General features: G+C 40.2%; 1 protein-coding gene across 1 annotated transcript in view; it reads left to right on the top strand.

Moving 5' to 3' along the window:
* The window catches only part of LOC149800160 (excitatory amino acid transporter-like), a 56,605-nt gene that overhangs the window by 22,215 nt on the left and 12,516 nt on the right, over positions 1-21,874 (top strand). Inside the window, exon 7 of the mRNA XM_089959758.1 lies at positions 13,165-13,398. Within this exon, the coding sequence (XP_089815884.1) occupies positions 13,165-13,398 (234 nt within the window). The remainder of the gene's footprint in view (positions 1-13,164; positions 13,399-21,874) is intronic.

Raw genomic sequence — 21,874 nt, 5'->3', positions numbered from 1 at the left:
TTCGTACTCTGGACACTGCAAGATAGACTAGATTCGACCATTCGATGCGATTATCAACTATCCAAACAATTGTGTCCGTGATGGTTAGTCCCTGCGAGGAATGTATTGTTGTTGCGTATCCTAGCGTCCACGGGGATTTATCAGCACGTAGCGCGTCCTCGACGACGCTGATATCAACGAGCACGATATCATTCAGCACGAGAATTTGTTTTTCTGTCCGACCTGGAATTTCAACTTCAATGTTCTGCCGCCGTGTGTCCGCGGGTCTATAACATAACGGCACTGGACGCGTTGGAAACTTTTCCTTATGCAACGTAAACAACTTCCGCTGAAGTGTGTCTCTGACTATCTTTCTACTCGCTACAATCAAATCGTTTGGTCTCCATGTTTCCCAGAATTCATTTAACGGCGTTTCCGGAATCACCTCGCGAATTATTTCACATTGAATTCTATCCGGCTGTAATCTGATTAATTTCTTAACCTCGCGCAGTTGTTCATCAAGTGCTCGGTAATCAGTATCGGTTTCTTCATAATAGTCCACAAAACCCCTTAACCAATCATGTGGACCCTCGCCGACAAATGGTGGTGGTTGGCCATGGTCCCCACACATGATTACCGCTGTATTCGCGCGCAGCAACCACTCAAGAAACATTTGTAAAGTATCTAACGAAACAGTACATATCTCATCCCAGATGATAATGTCGGGAATAAATTTTTCACCCATTCGATCAGGAGTCCACTCACCGCCGCTGTATCGAAAAAAGCTGTGATAAGTAACGGCGTCAACATTTCGTTGTTTTATCTCTCGCGCTAGTCTATGGGTCGGTGTAAGCACGATTATACTTGCCCGCGTTCGAAATAATTCAATTGCCCGAGTCGTCTTTCCTGACCCGCCACAGCCGCTTAAATAAACCGTCTTGTGTCTACAAATTGGATCAGAACACGATGGTGCATTAGACCATTCTGACAATTTATCACCGCGTAAGTAGTTGTTCTCAACGGTGACATCTGCTGACGGGGAATAATCGCGTCGTATTTCATTTTTAATTCTCCATGTACCCCAACTCTCGTCCGGACTAGTAAACTCGGCTACGTTTCCTTTATACGCTACGTCAACATAAAACGAATCAACGGCTACTCTAACCGCGGTATCGGGGAATCTATTTATCATCGAGAATAAATTGATAGCGGCATATCCCAGCATAGACGCCCTCAAATGTGGATACGCCGGGCTGTCTCCATCGCTGTAGGTAACAACTGTACCCAACCTCGTTCCATTGGACAGGAAAGCTGTTTTGCAGTTCACGTATCTATTTTTTGCCACTGTGTCCTTGATTACGAAATCATATTCTGCGTCATCTATAATCAGCCGTGAGCAATATCGTTTGTAGTCGTGGTTTTTTCCACCTTGTGTGAACTTACCAATTATTCTTCTACCGAGATCTTTTGCCTCGCGGTTTCGTTGGTTAAATATCCTCCTGGACCATTCGATGATATATTCCTCGTCGGCATCAATGTTTTTTCTGGACTCGTCAATTATGCTATCTAGACGCTCCGGTTCTGGTAACCAGACTTCAGTCTGTGCCCGGTATGATATAATCGCGTCACTGACAATCAACGAAACTAGCATGCTACAATCAATCATATACCGTAGCAGCGCTATTGGCAGCCATCTCTTTTCAGCCATGTGTCTACCGATCCAAATATAGCAACAGCGATGGAGTCCTGCCGCGAATTCAAATGATACTATGCGAGCGAATCCGGTTAAATCAAAATCAGGCAGTGGTCCATTAATAGCAACACGAATCATTTCATGACTGGGGTGTCCAAATCGTCTAAAGTACTCAGCGGCGGATCCATACCCGAGAAAACTCGCTGGATAACAGGCAACCATATCAACCGAGATCATAGCGTCGCGGTTGTATTCAGTGTTCCATAGTCCACCGTGATAGTATTCCAAACAACTGGATTGTACATCCGGTAGAAATTCTCTGCGCGTTGGTCTCCACGCATTTTTCCTTGCTGCAACATGAGCTACAACCGATGGAATCGTAAAACAATTTGTTAGCAGTTGTTCATCATGCTCCTCAAATTCTATGGCGGTTTTTTTCATCCTGTTGTGAAATGCTTCAGTGCGATATAATTCACCGTTTGGTCTTACAAACTGATCAAAGGTATCCGCATCGTTTTCAGCGCTGCGAAGTAACCACACTGATACAGGGTCGTTTTTACACAAGTAGGCAATAGCATCAAATAGTTTCCTCTCCGCGAGAAAACCGTCCTTGGAGAATTGTTCTCCCAGGAATTCTTCGGGTATATACTTTACTGTTCTATCCCGTGGAAATATTGTGATCACGGGCGTCCATGCGTGTTCGTTATGATCAATAATTTTGATTGGGGCTCCCTTCGATTTATACTTCGATTCGTATAATACTTCACCGGTTATCGTTGTAACGGTTATTGGAAATCTCAGCGATGTTTCTAATCTCGCTATGTCGCTGATGGTTGCTCCACGCTCTTTTACGGTTAGTTCCCACTGGTTGATTTTGCTACGTCGTAAATCAGTCAATTTGTTTCCTCGACATGCATTTGTAAAATGCTCTATTATTCGTTCTGCTACACAATTTATCCCAGTTGACTGTTTCATCGGTTTCAGTTTTCCGATATCAGGTTTCTTATTTAACGGGTATATTCCATAAACAACTGCTGTTTCAGGATACGCTCGTTCATAGTATGGTTTGTCAATTCCGGTTAACAACCCCGGCTTGGAGTCGCGGCTGACAGTGACTGTTTTCTTGTCGCTGAGAACTGGTTCAAATTTATCACGCATGATCCAATCGCCTGATTCCACCCGGACAATGAATTTTACTCTGAAGAAATACCTTTTACCGTCAAGTTGTGATATTATCGTTGCTGCGCGGTTGTCGTTCATGGTAGCATCAACAACGCCATCAATTCGAAATGTTGACCAACTATGAGATGCACCATCACGTTTGAATTCATCGATACAATCGCGTATTTTATTCAACAGGGTTCTATCGTTTATTAACGCTTTTGGTGTGTCCTTGAGGACTCTATCGAGATTGAACTTAATATTTTTCCGGGGCTTAATTACTGCTAATCTCTCGAACTCATCCATATAATTAAAACAAGTATTTAAATGAAAGAATATAGTATAATGAATAAATGCAAATGGTTGATGATTGGGTCGACAACCCCGTGCAATAAATCATGTAGAGGTGAATTCTGCGGGTATCATTTACAAAGCGTTCGTAATGGTTCTCTTGGCCCCCTCCCGTGCTTGGTTTGCCACGTCGGTGTAAGAGGAAAATCACAGTTGTGTATCAATTGTGGCGGAAAGCGATACAGGGAACTAAAACGCTATTACGATAAACGAATAAAAAACGCCGTCATCAACCCCACCGCAGACTTCGTCATCAAAACTCCTCAGGACTACATTGCAAGGTTTATAATTAAACCAAATAATAAATTAGACAAGTAGTATTATTATACAAATGGACCAAGAGTTCAGACCTCACCCTGTGTTTGTTAATTACGAGGCATCTCGCGACGGTATTGTTAGAAACCGCAGACTGAAGAAGCCGGTTGGTACCGTAAATAATCACGGATACTTGCGATTTAATGCTGGGAAAAAAATCTGTCTTATTCACAGGATGGTGTATGAAGCGTTTAACGGACTGATCAACGACGGTCTCGTTATTGATCACATTGATGGATGTCCTCAAAATAACAGACTGTGTAATCTAAGAGCTGTTACACCGAGTCAAAATTCCAAATTTGGAAAAACAGGAGGGATGAGAAAGGCAAAACCCGTAAAGTCATTTGATACAATAACGCACGAGGAAAAAATATTTCGCTCTATGAATGCGGCTGGTAAATACTTCGATATTTGTAGTAAATCAGTTCTAGATGTTGCGGAGAATATAACTAAAACAGCGATCTCAAAAAAGACGGGTCACAGAATTCGATTTTCATATATAACATCAAAGGGAGATAACTCGTTTTGTGATAGCGTCGCATGACAAGAGTTACGTCCTTGAAGTCCAATTAATGTTGCGATTAATTAATCATTTTACGATGAAAACTAATGAAATACACGCTGTTATCTAACAGCTGTATTCTTTTTTTTAATGTTTTATTTGAGTATTTGGTTCCATTTAAATGCCGTGAAACACCATTAATAAGTATTTAAGGATTCAAACGATTCAAGGGAATTCAAATTAACACACACCTTGTGACTGACGCCGCTGTATTAGTCACTTTATATATAAGATGACTCGTTATAAGCCTGGGGCTTTCGAAAGCCAATTCAACTAATCAAAACTAACCCACGCTCTTGACCCGGGCGTGTGGTTGTCTTTTGTTCACAATCATGCAACCGGGTTAATTTAATTGGGTTGCTTTTGATTGGTTGAATTGGCCGTAGAGTTCCGCCCCGCCGTTTTATGTTTGTGCTGTCTTGTGCCGTCCCATCATCCATCAATCATTTCATTGTAAATATATTCATCCTTAATTAAGTACATGTAGTGATGTCCCCCAAGCATATCTTCTGGGCGGTCTACGATGACGTTTGTCACCCTAGGCCTCCCTCTCGGAGATGTATGCTTTGGGGTTCCAAGATGTGAATGTCCTTAATTAAGTATATGTATATGCCTGTAATCTGCCACAACACTCGAGTGGAGATCTACGGCATTGTACTGTCCATGTATGCCTGCAATCTGCCACAACACTCGAGTGGAGATCTACGGCACTGTACTGTCCATACAAAAAACGGGGTCAAAAATGGCCCCAATAATTTTATTAAAATTTTTGATATTAGAAATAAGATGTTTTATAAGAATAATGAATATCGAAGACATCAATAATATATTAACTGAGATTTCAAAATTAAAAAATCAAGGAATTGAATTATCTGATGGTCTCGACAGTGAAAAAATATTATCCGATTATGAGATTATTAACGAACAGTCGAAACGGGGGCGTTTTACCCTGGCCCGCGAGTATTTTTTTATAAAACGATTACAACATACGATTAATGAGAACCTGTACCACAATGACGCAAATGCATTCATTGGACTATTTACTGCCGTTGAAATAATACGAAAAAAACTCGGACGTGTTTATGAACGACGCCGGGAGATTTCTAGTAAGATCAAAAACATTAGAAGGATTATAGACGAAAACTCCGTGGAGCTCCGGATGGTACACTCGGCGGAAAATTAGAAAATTGCGGATCAATTTACAATAATGGTAGGTGAATCACTTACTACTCGGCTAGCCAGAGAGCGGCTAGCAGCGCTTAAAAAGTTTATACCGTTACGAGACAGAGTGAGAGAGAAACTTCAAACGCGACAACAAATGCAAACCGATTTTACTGTTGGAAGCGAACAGTTATTTGCCCCGGTAACTAAAGCGACTAAGGATGTTACGGCGGCAACTGTACCCGTTCTTGGTGCGCTTGAAAAGATAGCGGCAGAGACAAAACAAACAAAAAGGTCTTTAGAAACACTCCCTGCAAAAATAGCGGCTGCTACAACACGGAGGCCACCACCACTCGCTATAACCGAACCACAAGAACCTTATGTTACAATGGCCGACGAAGAAGAACCAGGCGCCACCGCAAGAGAACCAGAAGAAGAAATACCCGAAGAAACACCAGAAGAAGAAATACCGGAGGAAAAAGAGGGGAATATACCCCGTATTGTACTCAAGAAGAGCACAATAGATCAAATTAGAGGCTTCAGCAACAGGGAAGAATTAATTAATTTTACTGCCAACAATTTTGCTAAGAACATACGAGATAAGAAGCATATCAATAGCGGTTACGAGAAAAATATAAAGTCGTTAAAAGACTGGGCAAGAATAGTGTATTTAGCAAGTAAACATAAAGATGCATTACCACATCGTAGTAAATCCGATTACGACGCATTCCACAAGGAAGTTAAGAGTATAACACCAAAAAAAGGAAAAGGATACCCTGTTGGTAAAGAATCCTACGGCGTTACCTGCCCTAATAGTGTTCTCAGTGATATATCACGGCTGGAAGTACTAATCGGAGGAAAACGAGCCGGAAATAACTCTACGGAAATAATCAATGAGGCCGCTGATATTTGCAAGCGTTTATTTGCAGGCGGTATTATGGACATTAATGCATATCGAACGCTCATAGACGAGCTCGTGGATGATTAATTGGAAAACTGGTGTTTTTAATAAGGATGATCATACACTACAACCATGATAAACCAGTACTCGTCTACGTGGTAAACTCGCGATTGCCTGTTTACCGCGCGTACTATGGAGATGGTCTCGGTAGCACCATTGCGGGGTTATTTACAAGAATGGCTCCAAAAGTAGCGCCGTTAGCCAAACAATTAGGAATGAAGGCTATTGATGTTATTCGTGATAAGGGTATTAGTGCTATTGGAGATGTTGCCGGAAAGGCGCTTTCTGCCGCGCGAGACAAACTAATGTCGTTGGTGAAATCCAGGAGAAAAAAACAGAAACCACCGGTGATGCCATCAACGACAGTGATGCCTGCAAATGTCAGTAAAGTAATAAATAACGCCGTGGAAGAAAAATTAGAGTCGTTGGCGACGACTCAGTCGTTGGCGACGACTCCGTCGTTGGCGACTTCGCCATCCGCCGATGCGGCAACCAACGCGCTCATGAACGCGATAGCGGGGAGTGGTTTAAATTCAAAGAATTTACGACGAAAAAATCGCAATTGAAAACATCAACATGATAAATAATAGAATGTTTGCGCGTACCGCTGATCCCGCGTTTGATATGGATGCCCCAGTGCGCAGGGATGATTCTGTCCGTGATTATCAATATTATTCTTATTATGCAGCGCAACCCGACCTACGATCGCGAATTGAACTTCAGGTCCAAGATACCAGTAAATACTTTCTGCCGTGTGAAGCGTTTATCGAAATTGAGGGAGAACTCGTGACAAATGCCGCCGATAATACACCATACGCAGATGACCATCGTGTTCGAGTTGGCTTCGTCAACAACGGTATCATGGCGTTATTTGAGAGCGCCAGATATCTTATTGACGGGCGAGAAATTGAATCAATAGAACGCGAGGTTGATGTTGCAACGACGATAATTGGGTTGGCGAGATACTCGGATGATTATACAAGATCGGCGGGCCCATCTATGATGTTTGCGAAGGACACCACCAATAACGCTGACCATATTCAGTACATCAACGTGCTGGCGGAAAGAGATACCGCAACTGACCCACAGGCTGAAGCAGCCAATCCAGACCGCAGAGCAAGACCAGGTGCTAATTTTAATATTATAAAAAGCACCAACAATGATTACAATCTAGGATTCGCAGCACGAGTAGGAATGTTGCAAGGACCACGCCGACAGTTTTCATGCGCGATTCCACTCCATCACATATTTGGATTCTGCAGAAATGTCAGAAAAGTTGTCTATGGGGCTAAGCATACAATCGCGCTGACGCGAAGGGGCGATGATAACAATGCAATATGGCGTGCTGCTGGCGTCGCTGCCGGTAAAGTCATTTTAACTAAAATGGCATTGTGGATGCCGGTGCTGACTCCATCAGTTACCACGGAAGCACGATTGTTAGCATTTATGGAACAGGGAGGGAAATCGTTGTTGAGTTGGCTAGCGGTAACAACTGATGCTAAAGAGGATAACGTCGCCGATACGTTTACATGGCACCTGGCATCAAAACAGGGTGTTTCAGCCCCGCGTCATATATTCATAGCGCTACAGAATAGGGAACGATTGGGCAGTCAAGAACGCAGCCATATGATATTTGATCAATTAGGAGTCAGGGATGTTTCGCTGAGAATAAACGGACAACAGGAACCATCCGAGGATATACAGCTTAATTACGGCGACAACCATATCGCACGTGTGTACCATCGATTGCTGTCGTATATGGGTCGTGATCAAAACGTCGACACTGGTTTGCAAATATCACAACTTGATTTTAAAAACCTGTATCCGATTTATTATTTTTCACTGGAACATCTTGATTTAACGAGACAATCCGTCGTTGATATACACTTCCGAGCTCGTATAGCCCCGGGTGGTGTTAATTATAGAGCGGTTGCTGTCATTCTCAGCGATAAATCAATGCTGCTAGAAGGTGTTGGTGGACGAATGAGAATCGTTGATGCGCCAGTGGAAAACATGTAATTGAAAGCACAAAACGCGTTTACAATAAATGTCGTATAGTGTCGTCAGTGTAGAGTTGACTGATGGTCAAGTCAAGAAATTACGATCAAAGTCGGCTAAACAATGCGGAACCACAATAACGCTGAAGCCGTCGCAGATGGCGGGTGGTAATCATAAGATATCGTTGACGGCGCGTCAAATAAAGCATTTCAATGATGCGATGAAGAATAAAAAGGGTGTTCAAATAGATTTTTCGGCCGCAGCAATTAAAAACATGGAAAAGACCGGTGGGATATTTCCGCTGTTAGCTGCGATTCCGGCATTAATTGCCGCGGCCGCACCAGCAGTGGCTAAGGCGGCGGCGTTAGGAGCCGTTGGTACCGCGGCGGGGATGGCATTGAAGAAGGCAACCGGGAAAGGCTACAAAAAAAAACGACCCGTAGCCGGAAAGGGTCTAAGACTACCGGGAACCCCGTATTCATGGTATTCGGGAAAGGGTCTAAGACTACCGGGAACCGTTTATTAACGCAGGAGTCAATGACTCCTGAGTCAATGACTCCCATGTCTAATTTTGATTTAATAGACGCCGCAAACGCGTTAGCGATAAAAAACTTCAGAGGTGTTTTTATGAGGGATCAATTACCGGCGGCCCCAAGGAATACTGAAACCGGTATAATTAACCTCGATGGGTCCTCCGGAGCGGGAACTCATTGGGTTGCATACGCGATTGATCCGCGTGCGATCGTCTATTTTGATTCATACGGGTTAGCCCCGCCGAAAGAGTTTATGCGGTATATCCGGGCGTGTTCAGCCCCGGCGTGTTCAGCCCGGGTTTTTTATTCCACGCTGCCAACACAGCAGTTAAGTGACCCACCGATATGCGGCCGTGAGGTATTGAACGTACTCGCGGCGATTTCATCATCGCGAAAACCACCTCATGTGGTTGTAAACGAATACACTAGTGGGGTCGTAGAGGCCCGGCGGGTTAATTAGAAACGTCGTTTTTTTCTACAATAACGATGATTGATATTTGGGGACGACCGGTTTCGGCGCTGAAAGAATCCACGGAAACGGCCGCCGCCGACATAAAAAAACTAATTGAGGATGAAATCGCTGATATGTTAAATTTAATCAGTGTTGACCCAGGCGAAATAGTTGTATTTCAAGACCGCCAGGGTAAATTGAAATCCGGTAATGTGTCACTGAATGATGTTTTAACACGACAGCGTGATGCCGCCGAGGACACTATCGCGTTATATACCGGCGACGGACGACTCAAACCGGGTGAACATATATCGGCGGTAACATTAGTCAAAGACGGTTTTATAAGGTTGGATAGATCGGTGACCGAACTTGACGCGCAGGTGAAAAAATCTGTCACCGAGGTGAAAAAATCTATCACCGATATACAACTCACTACCGCTAGTTTTTTCGGGACCCCGGCGGTAACCGAACCAAATCTTGCAGCAATAATGGGTGCTATTTTGGATTTTGCAACGCTGTCGGGCCAATTTGTCTCGTTACGGAAAAATGTTAACAGGATCGATGACAACTTTGATAAATTCTTTGGTAAAAAAAATACCAGACCGGATGAGATTACAACAACTATAAATGATATCACTGCGTATGGACAGGAAATAAAAACAATCAAACTTGATGTTGCAGAGAACAGAAATGGTGTAGTAGTACATGAGCGGGAAATAGAAATAATCGGCGCTAATGTTGCACGGGTCATAAATAATGTAGACTCGCATGGACGGAAAATAGAAACAATCAAAACTGATGTTACAACGATCATAAATAATATGGACACGCATACACAAGAAATAGGAATAATCAAAACTGATATTGAAGCGAACAAAAAGAGTGTAGACGCGCATACACAGGAAATAGGAACAATCAAAACTGATGTTGAAGCGAACAAAAAGGGTGTGGACGCGCATACACAGGAAATAGGAACAATCAAAACCGATATTGAAGCGAACAAAAAAAATGTAGACACGTATTGGCGGGGAATAGGATTAATCAAAACTGATGTTGCAGCGAACAAAAAAGGTATAGACGTGCATACATATGAAATAGGAACAATCAAACTTGATGTTGCAGCGAACAAAAAAAGTATGACCGAGAATACACGGGAAATAGAAACAATCAAAACTAATGTTGCAACGAACAAGAATAATATAGACGCGAATTTGCGGAGAATAGAAATAATCAAAACTGATGTTGAAGCGATTAAAGACGGACTACCGAGAATAACAGAGCAACTCGAAACTAATATTGAAGCGAACAAAAAAAATGTAGACGCGTATGGAGGGGAAATAAAAACAATCAAAACTGATGTTGAAGCGATTAAGGACAGACTACCTAGAATGACAGAGCAACTCGAAAAAATGAAAACACCTCATGGGATCATCGGCAGTGGCGTATACACGGTTCAATACGGATCATTCGATTGGACTCCTACGCGTAATGCAATAGATGTCACCGCAATTGTTAAGGGTATTTATCGATTGACATTGATTTCGGCGATGCAGTTCAGTATATCATCGCCGAGTTCATCCGGGTTTAACAATACAATATCAACAATCATCGACAAGGATACAATCGAACGGTTTATAATTAAAGCCGTTGATAGAAATCTAGCCGGGGCAAACATTACATGGTATGTGGAATTTGTAGCGAATCTAAGTAATTAAAAACACTAGTTCTTTTAAAATAAAAATGACCACCAAGGAAATTGAATCAGAGGTATCACCGACGTCACATCAATATCGATTCGATACCGCAAAAGAATTCTCCGCGAACTTGAAAACGCTTTCCGAACAATACCGTGCAAAAATAAAAAAATACCGCCGAAAAATAACCGCCATCGACGCGGTCGTGTACTCGGTGTCGGGTATAGTAGCTGGCGCCGGTGTTATTTTATCCACGGTGACCACGATAACCCCGATCGCTGTTCCAATCGCTGTCTCCGCGATGACAACAGTTGCTGGAGTCGCCAACGCAATCACTAGGAAGATATCATCGTGTTTTCAGAAAAAACTCAACGAGTATACAGTAAAACATCAAATAGTATCCGACGCATACTCGAAATTATCCGGGTTGATCTCGTTATCGATTGATAATTTGTTCGTATCCGATGTTGAATTCTCCACGATGGTCCAGTTATATAGCTCCGCGATGTCAAAAATCGAGGATTTTCAACTGGAAGCCGAAACCACCTGGTTGTTAAAATTAGACACTAAAAACAACGAATAATAATAATGTCGCTGAACCCCGAAGGGTTTCAATTACTTCAGCGGATCGCGGAGAACACCACTCCGGTACAAACAAATATGATATCAATAACGTCAACGAAACCCGAATTCAGTGTGAACTTCCCGTCGCCGGTTCCAGTGAAGGAAATAGCGCTGGCAAAATTGCGAGTATATCACAGTTGGCCTAATATTCGAGCGGAAGCATTTAACGGACAACAACCTAATAACTCGCTGGTTTTTGCACGGAAAAATAAACCCGATGGGACCCCAGACTGGGAGGAGGTTACAATACCAACTGGGTCATACCAAATAGAGCAAATCAATAAAGAATTTCAACGCAGAATAAAATCGATCACAGGAAAGGAATCAAAAATCGCTATTACGGTTCATGAACCGACGTTATCATCGACGATTGAAATAAGCACACCGGGGTATATGGTTGATATTTATAACAGTTCAATAAGAACCATACTAGGATGGCCTAAGAATCCACCCGCGGATTTGCACACAAATGTGCAATCGTATCATGAGATTAATCCCAGTTATCTGAATGATTTGTCTATTATAAGAAACACGTTATTACCCAGCGAGTTTATATTTCAAGACAGGAATACCATGCAATGGTTTTTTCCGTATAAGAAAACTCCTGAATTGTCAGCCAAGGTCACAGTTCGTTTAGATGATATCACTGGTGCGTTTGCCGAGATTAATCGTAATTACCAATCACAACTAGAACAGCTACGGAAAACAAAAGCACGAAAACACGTTGAGGTGTTAAATCAACTTATATCAGACATGGAATATATTAATGAGCGAATCGTTAAGACAATATCCGATAGCAGCGATGATAATAAACAAAAATTCCTAACCGGGTATAATATCACAGAAGCCGATTTACCCGATTTCAAGTTTCCAGGATACAACGCGCCTGAACTAAGAAAGTCTCTTAATGATTTTCTCAGTCCATCAACTTATATCCTCAGACACGATAACGGGGATGATGGTATGCATATTGCTCCATACAACGTAAATATCGCATCGGTGATAGCAATCAATCTAGTGTGTGATGTTATCGAAGGGAGTTACCAGGTAGATACCAATCAATCAAATCAAGCTCAACAGGGATATATCCTTTATTCATTTTCACCAACAGCCCCTCCGGGATTTTTAATCGTTGAGAATCCGATTAATCCGGTCTATATGCGATGCCATGATCGGTTTTTAACGAGAATTAATTTTAAACTCACCGATCAGTCAAATAACCTAATTGATCTACAGGAGGAGGAGTTAGTGATCACTCTGTTTGTAAGATCATTGTAAATAACTTCTTAGCAGCAGAGGGGGCAATGACATCGACGCGGTCGTCGATGTGCTTACCGGACGCTGACGACACTGGGGATCGGCGCGCAGAAGGTGTTAATTAAACCAAATGACGACGCGACGATCCCCCAACGACGTCGTCGTTTTTTTTTTACCAGGCGCTGACGACACTAGATCGTTGAGTGCAGAAAGTAATAATTAAGCCAAATAACGATTGGACAAAATGTCCGATTCGCCCCCTCTGCTGCTTTATTATGATTGTTATTGGCAGCAGTTTCACAACTTTGAAATACATATCCCAAGTAAATAATTCACCTAAATTTTTCCTGAGCAAAATAATTTTTATTTTCAAGACAGGCCTTACACGTTTAATACAGATTGATGTGATTTTATTTTGAACCAGGACCACACCTATAGGCGTGGTAAGTCTGATTGCCGTGGCAATAGCGGGCACTGCAGACATCGTTAGCGTCTTCGGATCCATGGGTATGCTAGTTGCTACGGTTGCGGTTGCCATAGTAATCCAGCAGCTGATTGTCCTGCCAGCCATACTGTTTGCTTTCACAAAGAGAAATCCCTATGCCTTTCTGCTCTCCATAGCGCGACCCTGGGTGATTGGCTTCGCTGCCACAAGCACGTGAGTTGGTATATCTAGAATGTAGCTTAGTAATGCTAGTTGTAGCAGTAGTGATAGTAGTAGTTGTAGTAGTGGTAGCAGTAGTAGTAGTAGTAGTAGTAATAATAATAATAATAATAATAATAATAGTATTAGTAGTAGTGGTAGTTGAGCTAGTATTGGTGGTGGTAGTAGTAGAAAAGTGGTGGTGGTGGTGCTAGTAATAGTAGTGATAGTAGTAGAAGTAATAATAATAGTGTTATTAGTAGTATTAGTGGTAATACTAGAGTGGTGGTAGTAGTAGTAGTTGTTGTTGTTGTAGTGGTAGTAACAGTAGTAGTAAGTAGTGATAGTAGTATTAGTAGTGGTAATAGTAATAGTAGTATTGGTGGTGGTAGTGTTGGTAGCAGTAGTTTTAGTAGTAGTAGTAGTAGTAGTAGTGGTAGTAGTTGTGACAGTAGTAGTGGTAATAATAATAGTAATATTGTTGATGATGACTGTGGTATTAATAGTAGCAGCAGTAGTAATAATGGTAGTAGTACAAGTAGTAGTAATAGTGGTGGCAGCAGCAACAACAGTGCCAGTAGTTGTATTAGTATTGCTAATCATAATAGTAACAGCTGTAGTTGTAGTAGTTCAGTTGTTGAACATAATGGTAGGAGTGATTTGCAAGAAAGTTCCTACGCCTTCATCGTATCCATAGCGATGTCCTGCATGGTTGAATTTGCTGCCACAGCAGCAGAGAGGGTGAACAGACCATAGAATTCCGACAAAACAAATAAAACAAACAAATAAAATCATCTCGTAGAAAGGTCAAGATTTTACAAATGAACTTTTCCTTGAGATGTTTTATTTCTGTAATGGACGATTATACTAATGAAACCTCAGTTCGAAATAGTATCTGAAAAAATAAAGTACTCTACGTGTTTATTTATTTCTTGTTTATTTTTTTGACGACAAACGTTGGTAGGTACCCTCTCTGCTGCTATTAATTTACCACCATACCAAGTTTGATGAATATTTTTCAACGCGTTCTCGCTGTCGTTTTTCCTCATCTGTTTCATCTTCATCTGAATCTTCGGAATTTGTTCTATGTTTCAAGTAATATTCAAGTTCTGATGGTGGTTTTTCTATTTTTGGATTTATGTTCTTTCTGTGTTTATAATATATCATCAAACTTCTGTATCGATCTCCACCGCAATTTTTACAAATCTGATATAATCCTCTAATGCAGTTGTTACAACCAACACAACCTCGTGGACCAGCATGAGGGTTTTTCTTTATAAGATAATTATGTTTCTTGCAATATTCTCCACGGCATTTTTTATTACAATTGTTAGTGGTTCCTTGACGCAGCCACGCACAGTTGTTCATTATATTAATGATATCTGTTTAATTCAATTTAATTTTATCATCACCCCTGTTACCCAAATATTTTATCAATATCCACACGATATCTTGTTCTTGGATCATGTAAATTTATTGTTATAAATCCATGTGGGGTAGCTTGCGCTCGTGAGAAGAAATTTTTGAATTTAATTATATCCATGTCACCACCACACCAAGTTTGATGAATATTTCGCAACGTGTGTGTGTCTACGCCATTAAACACAACTAAAATGTTGCAGTTGTCTCTGATCACCTTCGGAATTTGTGTATATCGTTGAGTAACATAGATCACGTCTGTATTTTTGTGTCTCCCTCGGGAAAATATTCTGGCTGGATTTGATTGTTTATCTAGCATCACATCGTCGTATACAACTAAATTGTTAATAAATCCGTCTATGGAATCTACGGATGGTGCTTCATCAATATCGGTTATAAACTCTATAACATCATTACCTTCATCCAGTAATCGTGCGTTTTCATTGAAATCTTTAAGTACGTCATAACATCGCTGATCATCAACGGATGGTGCTACTAAATATAATTTATCCCATTTCAACCATCTCATTATCAGATTAAGTAATAATTGCGTCTTACCCGATCCAGATGGTCCTATGATAATCATTCTGATGGAGTTCGGTAGCGCAGGATGATGCTTAACTGGCTCTCGCTGCCGAGTTGCTGAGAAATCAATTATATCCATATATATTATAACATGAATTTATATTGTTTACGCTGTAGAGTTAAAACTCCAACTACTGATTTAGCCACAGTTACAACAAAAAATAAAAAACTAGCGTACGGTGGAAAATGTTCTACATGCGGTAGAAAGAAATTTTCGTTTTTACCTAATAAGCGCGGTGGTGATATTGCTAATTTGATGTCAAAGTTTCCAGGTGCTCCATGGGCTAAATACAGTGGAGAAAAACATCTACCAGGATATAATTATTGCGGTCCTGGTACTCGACTCGATATCAGGCTCGATGATCAAGATCAACCAAAACCAGGCGAGGAACCAATAAATGCTATTGATCGAGCTTGTCATGCTCATGATGTAGCTTATAAAAGTCAAAATCTACAAGATAGGCATATTGCAGATGTAAAATTAATTCATTCATTAAATTCTATAAAAAATAAAAATATTAGAGAATCATTAGCTAATTGGTTAGTAAGATCCTCGATGAAAGGTAAATTAGCGATTGGGGCTGGTAATTAATAATGGAATCAATTTATTATTCGCCGAGAGGATACTGGAGAGGCAAGGCAGCAATTGGTAAACTTGCTGATGCAGCAGCGGTTAAACATTCTACTGCTAGCGCGTGGTTGTCCAGGCAGGCAATATGGCAAATTTATCTACCACGTCCTAAACAAATTCAGTACGCGTATTTCGATGTCAGTGTTCCTAATGAAGTTCATCAAGCTGATATTCTGTTTTTACCGCATGATACTGTGCGTGGAAAAACGTACAAATACGCGCTAACCGTAGTTGATGTTGCAAGTAGATATAAAGAGGCAGAGCCGCTATCAGCGAAAACATCATCTGAAGTAGCCGATGCGTTTGAACGAATTTATCAACGAGGACTCGGACCACAAGGGGGTGGACCACGAGGTGGTCTGCGATGGCCACAGCTACTACAGGTTGATCCTGGTAAGGAATTTCTTGGTCCAGTATCATCGCTGATGAAACAACATAATACCAAAATACGACGAGGTCATACTGCAATTCACCGTGATCAAGCAATTGTTGAGCGATTTAATCGAACACTTGCTGAACGGTTATTTGGATATCAATACGCGAGGGAATTTATTCAGGATAAAAGATCTCGCGAATGGGTTGCAAGATTACCAGGCGTGATAGCTGCATTAAATAATGAGATCACACGAACAACCAACATGAAACCCATTAGCGCGGTCACAAAAATAAATATACCAACACAACGAAAAGATGTTGGAAAACAAAAAATATTAGGTGATGTCACAGTCAGATATTTATATGAGCCTGGTGAACTTGAAGGTGGTAAAGCGTGAGCGACTGATCCTATTTGGAGTGTTACCACACACAAAATATCTACCGTGACAAGATCCACTGGGAGAAACGTAGGTGTTTCCAGACCTGCAATCTACAGATTAGATTTGGCCGCTCCTCAGCGTGGATTTACACGTGAACAACTACAAATAATTCCCGCGGATACACAACTACCACCAAAATCACTCCGGTGATTTCGATCACTTAACTAGCACTAGTGCCAGCGCCTCTACGTCGATTACACTCAAGACAGGTTAACATGGTATTTTCTCGTGTATGACCGCGACTATTATCTTTTCTATCTACGGTAAATTGTCTTGAATCATTACTCGAATACCGCCATAACATTATACAATTACAACTGGTGCAATGATTGTTCTGCTGCTGTTTTAACTCAATAATAAATTTAACATCAAGATCAAAGTCACGTTTATTTTTTTTATCAGATTGTTTGTATCCGATTAATTTTTTTCTTATTATATCATCATCGATGATGTTAAATTTATCAACGATTTCAGGAATTATAATTCTACGTAATTGAGATATATTTCTGACCCTCGATACCGCCAAATAAACTAAATTTGACCACTCGATGCGATCGTCTACAATCCAAACTCGTGTATCAGAAATAGTTAATCCCTGAGACGAGTGGATTGTCATAGCGTATCCCAACACCCATGGAGATTTGTCAGCGCGTAATGCATCTTCGACCACACTGATATCAACGGCGACAATATCATTTAATACGAGATTCTGTTTCCTTGACTCTGTCAAGGGTCCTGGAATATCAACATTAATATTCTGTTTTCGTGTATCTGATGGTCTATAACACAACGGAACAGGTAATTCTGAGTGTTTTTCTTTATGTAGTTGAAATAACTGTTGTTGTAAAGCGTCTCTGATTATTTTTCTACTTGCTACGATCAAATCGTTGGGTCTCCATGAGTTCAAAAAATCACTCATTGATGTCTCTGAGATCACTCCACGTATTATTTCACACTGAATTTTGTTTGATTGTAATCTGATTAATTTTTTAAACTCCTTCAAATTTGCATCAAGAGCTCTATGATCATCATCTATTTCTTCATAATAATCAACGAAATTTTTTAACCAATCATGTGGAGATGGTCCAACAAAGGGCGGCGGTTGACCATGATCGCCACACATTATTATGGCGGTATTTTTCGTCAACAACCAATCAAGAAACATTTTTAATGTATCCAATGACACCGTGCATATCTCATCCCAAATAATTATTTTAGGTATATATTTTTCTCCCATCCGTTCAGGAGTCCATGTATCCCCGCGCCACCGAAAGAAACTATGATACGTACACGATTGTACTTGCCGCTGTTTCATCTCACGTGCAAGTCTATGTGTGGGTGTCAGCACGATTATATCTGAATTTCTAAAACCATTAATCGTTCGAGTTGTTTTGCCGCATCCACCAGGTCCATTGAGATATACTGTCTTATATCTGGTTATTGGATCACTCAAAGATGGTGCCTTCGACATTTCTGATATTTTATTACCCTCACGATAAAAATCTCTCACTGGAACATCTGCTGATTCTGTGTAATTGTGTAATAGTTCCTTTTTTATTCTCCACGAACCCCATCGTTCATCATTACTTGTAAATTTCATAACAGGTTCTAAATATTTACTTGAAATATAAAACGAGTCCGTTGCGACTCTGACTGCGGTCTCAGGAAATCTATTAATCATCGATAATAAATTTATGGAAACATAAGCCAACATGGAAGATCTTAGATGAGTATATTGCGGGGATACGTCATTTATGTAACTAACGATCGTACCTAATTTTGTTCCGTCGGATAAATAAACACTCTCTCGATTTACAAACGTATTTTTCGCCGTTGTATCAGCGATTATAAAATCGTACTCGGCATCATCTAGAATTAATCGTGCGTGATGTCTTTTATAATCATATGCACCACCTTGAGTAAATTTTCCTATAATTTTTCTACCGAGATCTTTTGCGGTTTTGAGTTTATTAGGAATATCATCTTCGGAAATATCAGGATATTTTTCCTTAAACTCGCTGATAACTTCAGAATCTGACATGGGCAACCAAACTTTGGTCTGTGCATGATATGATATAATTGCCTCACTGACCACCAACGATGTCAGTATCATACAATCTAGCATATATCGTAACAAAACTATAGGTGCCCAACATTTTTCACAAAAATGTCTGCCAAACCAAACATAACAAATCTTGTGAAGATTTTCGTTAAGCTCGAATGATTCAATACAGGCGAATCCAGTCAGATCAAAATCAGGTAATGGTCCATTAATTGCCACTCGCGTCATCTCGTTTGTTGGGTGACCAAATCTTTCAAAGTACGTAGAACAATCTCCGTATCCCAGAAAACTTCCTGGATAACATGCAACCATATCAACCGAAATAACATCATTGTAATTGTATTTGGTATTCCATAATCCGCCATGTCCATATTCGACGCAACTTGCGCGTACGTCTTCGAGTAAATCAAATCGTGTTGGTTTCCATGAATTTCGTTCTCTGGCGAAATGAGCCGCAACAGATGGAACGGTAAAACAATTAGTTAGTAATTTGTCAGTATTTTCCGCGTGCTTGCACTGTAAAAACGTCGCAAGATTTTTCATCTCGTCATGGAGGGATTCTGTGCGATATATTTCACCGTTCGGTTTGACAAACTGATCAAATTCACCCTCCTCATTACTTTTAAATAACCATACCGATACAGGATCGGTTTTACTTATTTCTTTAATAAAATCAAACATACTATCTGCCCCAGAATTATCTGGGGGGTAAAATCTAACAGTTCGATCACGTGGAAATATTGTTACCGCGTTAGTCCATGCGTGCGCGTTATGATCGATAATATTTATTGGAGCTCCTTTCGATTTATATTTCGACTGGTACAGTACTTCTCCCGTTATTGTCGCCACAGTTATTGGAAATTTTAATATTTTTCCTAACTCAGCAACATCTTTTATTGTAGCACCGGTATCCTTAACTGAATCAGCCCATGAGTTTATTTTTTCACGCCTTTAATCAGTTAATCCATTTCCACGCATCACGTTTGTAAAGTGTTCTATTACTCGTTCGGCTACACAATTTAACCTTGAAAATTTCATCGGCGCTAGTTTATCAACGTTGGGTTTTTTATTTATCTCATAGATTCCATAAATAACCGCCGTTACAGGATATGCTCGCTCATAATACGGTTTGTCAATACCCGTCAGTAGACCCGGTCTGGAATTTTTACTTAATATGATAGTTTTATTATTACCAAGGACAGGATCATATTTGTCACGGATAATCCAACTATCTGTTTCTGTTAATACAATAAATTTTACTCTGAAGAAATATTTTTGATTGCCCTCGTATTCAGCGATGTAGTTAATGATAGTTGCCGCTCGCTTGTCGTTCATTGTGGCGTCCGTGACTTTGTCGACACTGACTTTGCCAGTGTTGCGTATGATCTTGAACGTTGACCATGTATGAGATGCACCATCCGTGTAAAATTCTTTCTTGGCGTCGTGAATTTTCGAGATCAAACTTTTATTTTTCGGATCAACCAGATCTCGCACTGGCAAGTCAGAAGATAATCTGTCAAGGTTGAATTTATATTTAACAGGCCTAGTTTGGGATAATCTCTCAAACTCGTTCATATAATTAAAACAAATATTTAAATAAAGAAAATTATATATATATATACAATGTCCCAATGCAGATGGTTGATGATCGGCTCGGTAAATCGATGCAACAAATCCTGTAGAAAGGAATTTTGTTGGAAGCACTCACAAAACATACGACGAGGAAGTCTAGGACCAATACCATGTCTACGGTGTGGTATTGGAGTGCGAGGAAAGACAGAATTATGTGGGAAGTGCGGCGGGAAACGGTTCAGAGAACTTAAAAGATATTATGACAAAAAAAATAATGGCGGTGAAAACGCTATAAAATCCGTGAGGGATTATATATCAAGATTTCAGACAAACAATGATTTAAACGTATAATATTATTATAATGGAGCAAAATATATTTGTCCCACATCCTGTCATGACAAACTATGAATCAAATATTAATGGTATCATCAGACACTGCAAGTTGAAGAGACAAGTTGGTTATATTAATAATTTTGGTTATCTAATGTTCACATGCGGGGGGGGGGGAAAGAAACATTATCTATGTCATAGATTTACATACGAGTGTCACAAGGGTTTGATCAATGACGGTCTTGTTATTGATCATATTGATGGAAATCCTCAAAACAATAATTTATCCAATTTACAAGCTATCTCTCACAGCGAGAATAATACACGTGGAAATACAGGAAGATGTAAGACAATCGGAAAGAGGGTAGTAATTTCCACAAACATAGAAACCGGCAAAGAAATTATGTTTCAGTCTATGAACGCGGCTGCGAAATATTTTGATATTCACTCGCAATCAGTACAAAGAGCGGCAGAAAATATATATAAAACAGCTTTTTCGAAAAAATATAAACAGAAAATTATCTTTAAGTATCAATAACTATCATCACCACATTATTAACTATCATCACCACATTGAATTAATTTTTTTAATTTATGTCACAGTAGGTCCTCCATACACTACTGAATTTTTGATTATATAAGGGGAGATTACTTTGTAATATATAGTTTTCTTCGTAGATTTTTGGTTTTTTATGATAGTAATTAGTCAGTTTAACTAATTACATCGTAATTAATTACATCGTAATTAATTACTCGTAGAAGTATTATTTATGTTTTTTAAATATTTCCCCATCATACAACATTACGAGAGATCATGATAATGTTATTGATCCGTAGGAAGCTGTGTGTGGGAACAGAAACCGTTGTCATGGTAATCGACCTGCAGGTGTGTGTTCATGCCACTCTATTATTGATTCTCAGTCTGCTTAGGAAAACCGCTACAAATACAGAAACTGTTGTTATTGATTCTCAGTCTGCTTAGGAAAACCGCCGCTTATAAATACAGAAACTATTATTCAGAAACTGTTATAAATACAGAAACTGTTATTATTCAGAAACTGTTATAAATACAGAAAC

The sequence above is a fragment of the Sinohyriopsis cumingii genome, chromosome 5, assembly GCF_028554795.1.
Source record: "Sinohyriopsis cumingii isolate HCF-2022 chromosome 5, ASM2855479v2, whole genome shotgun sequence".
Classification (NCBI taxonomy): Eukaryota; Metazoa; Mollusca; class Bivalvia; order Unionida; family Unionidae; genus Sinohyriopsis; species Sinohyriopsis cumingii.
This window is presented reverse-complemented; position numbering and strand designations above follow the sequence as displayed.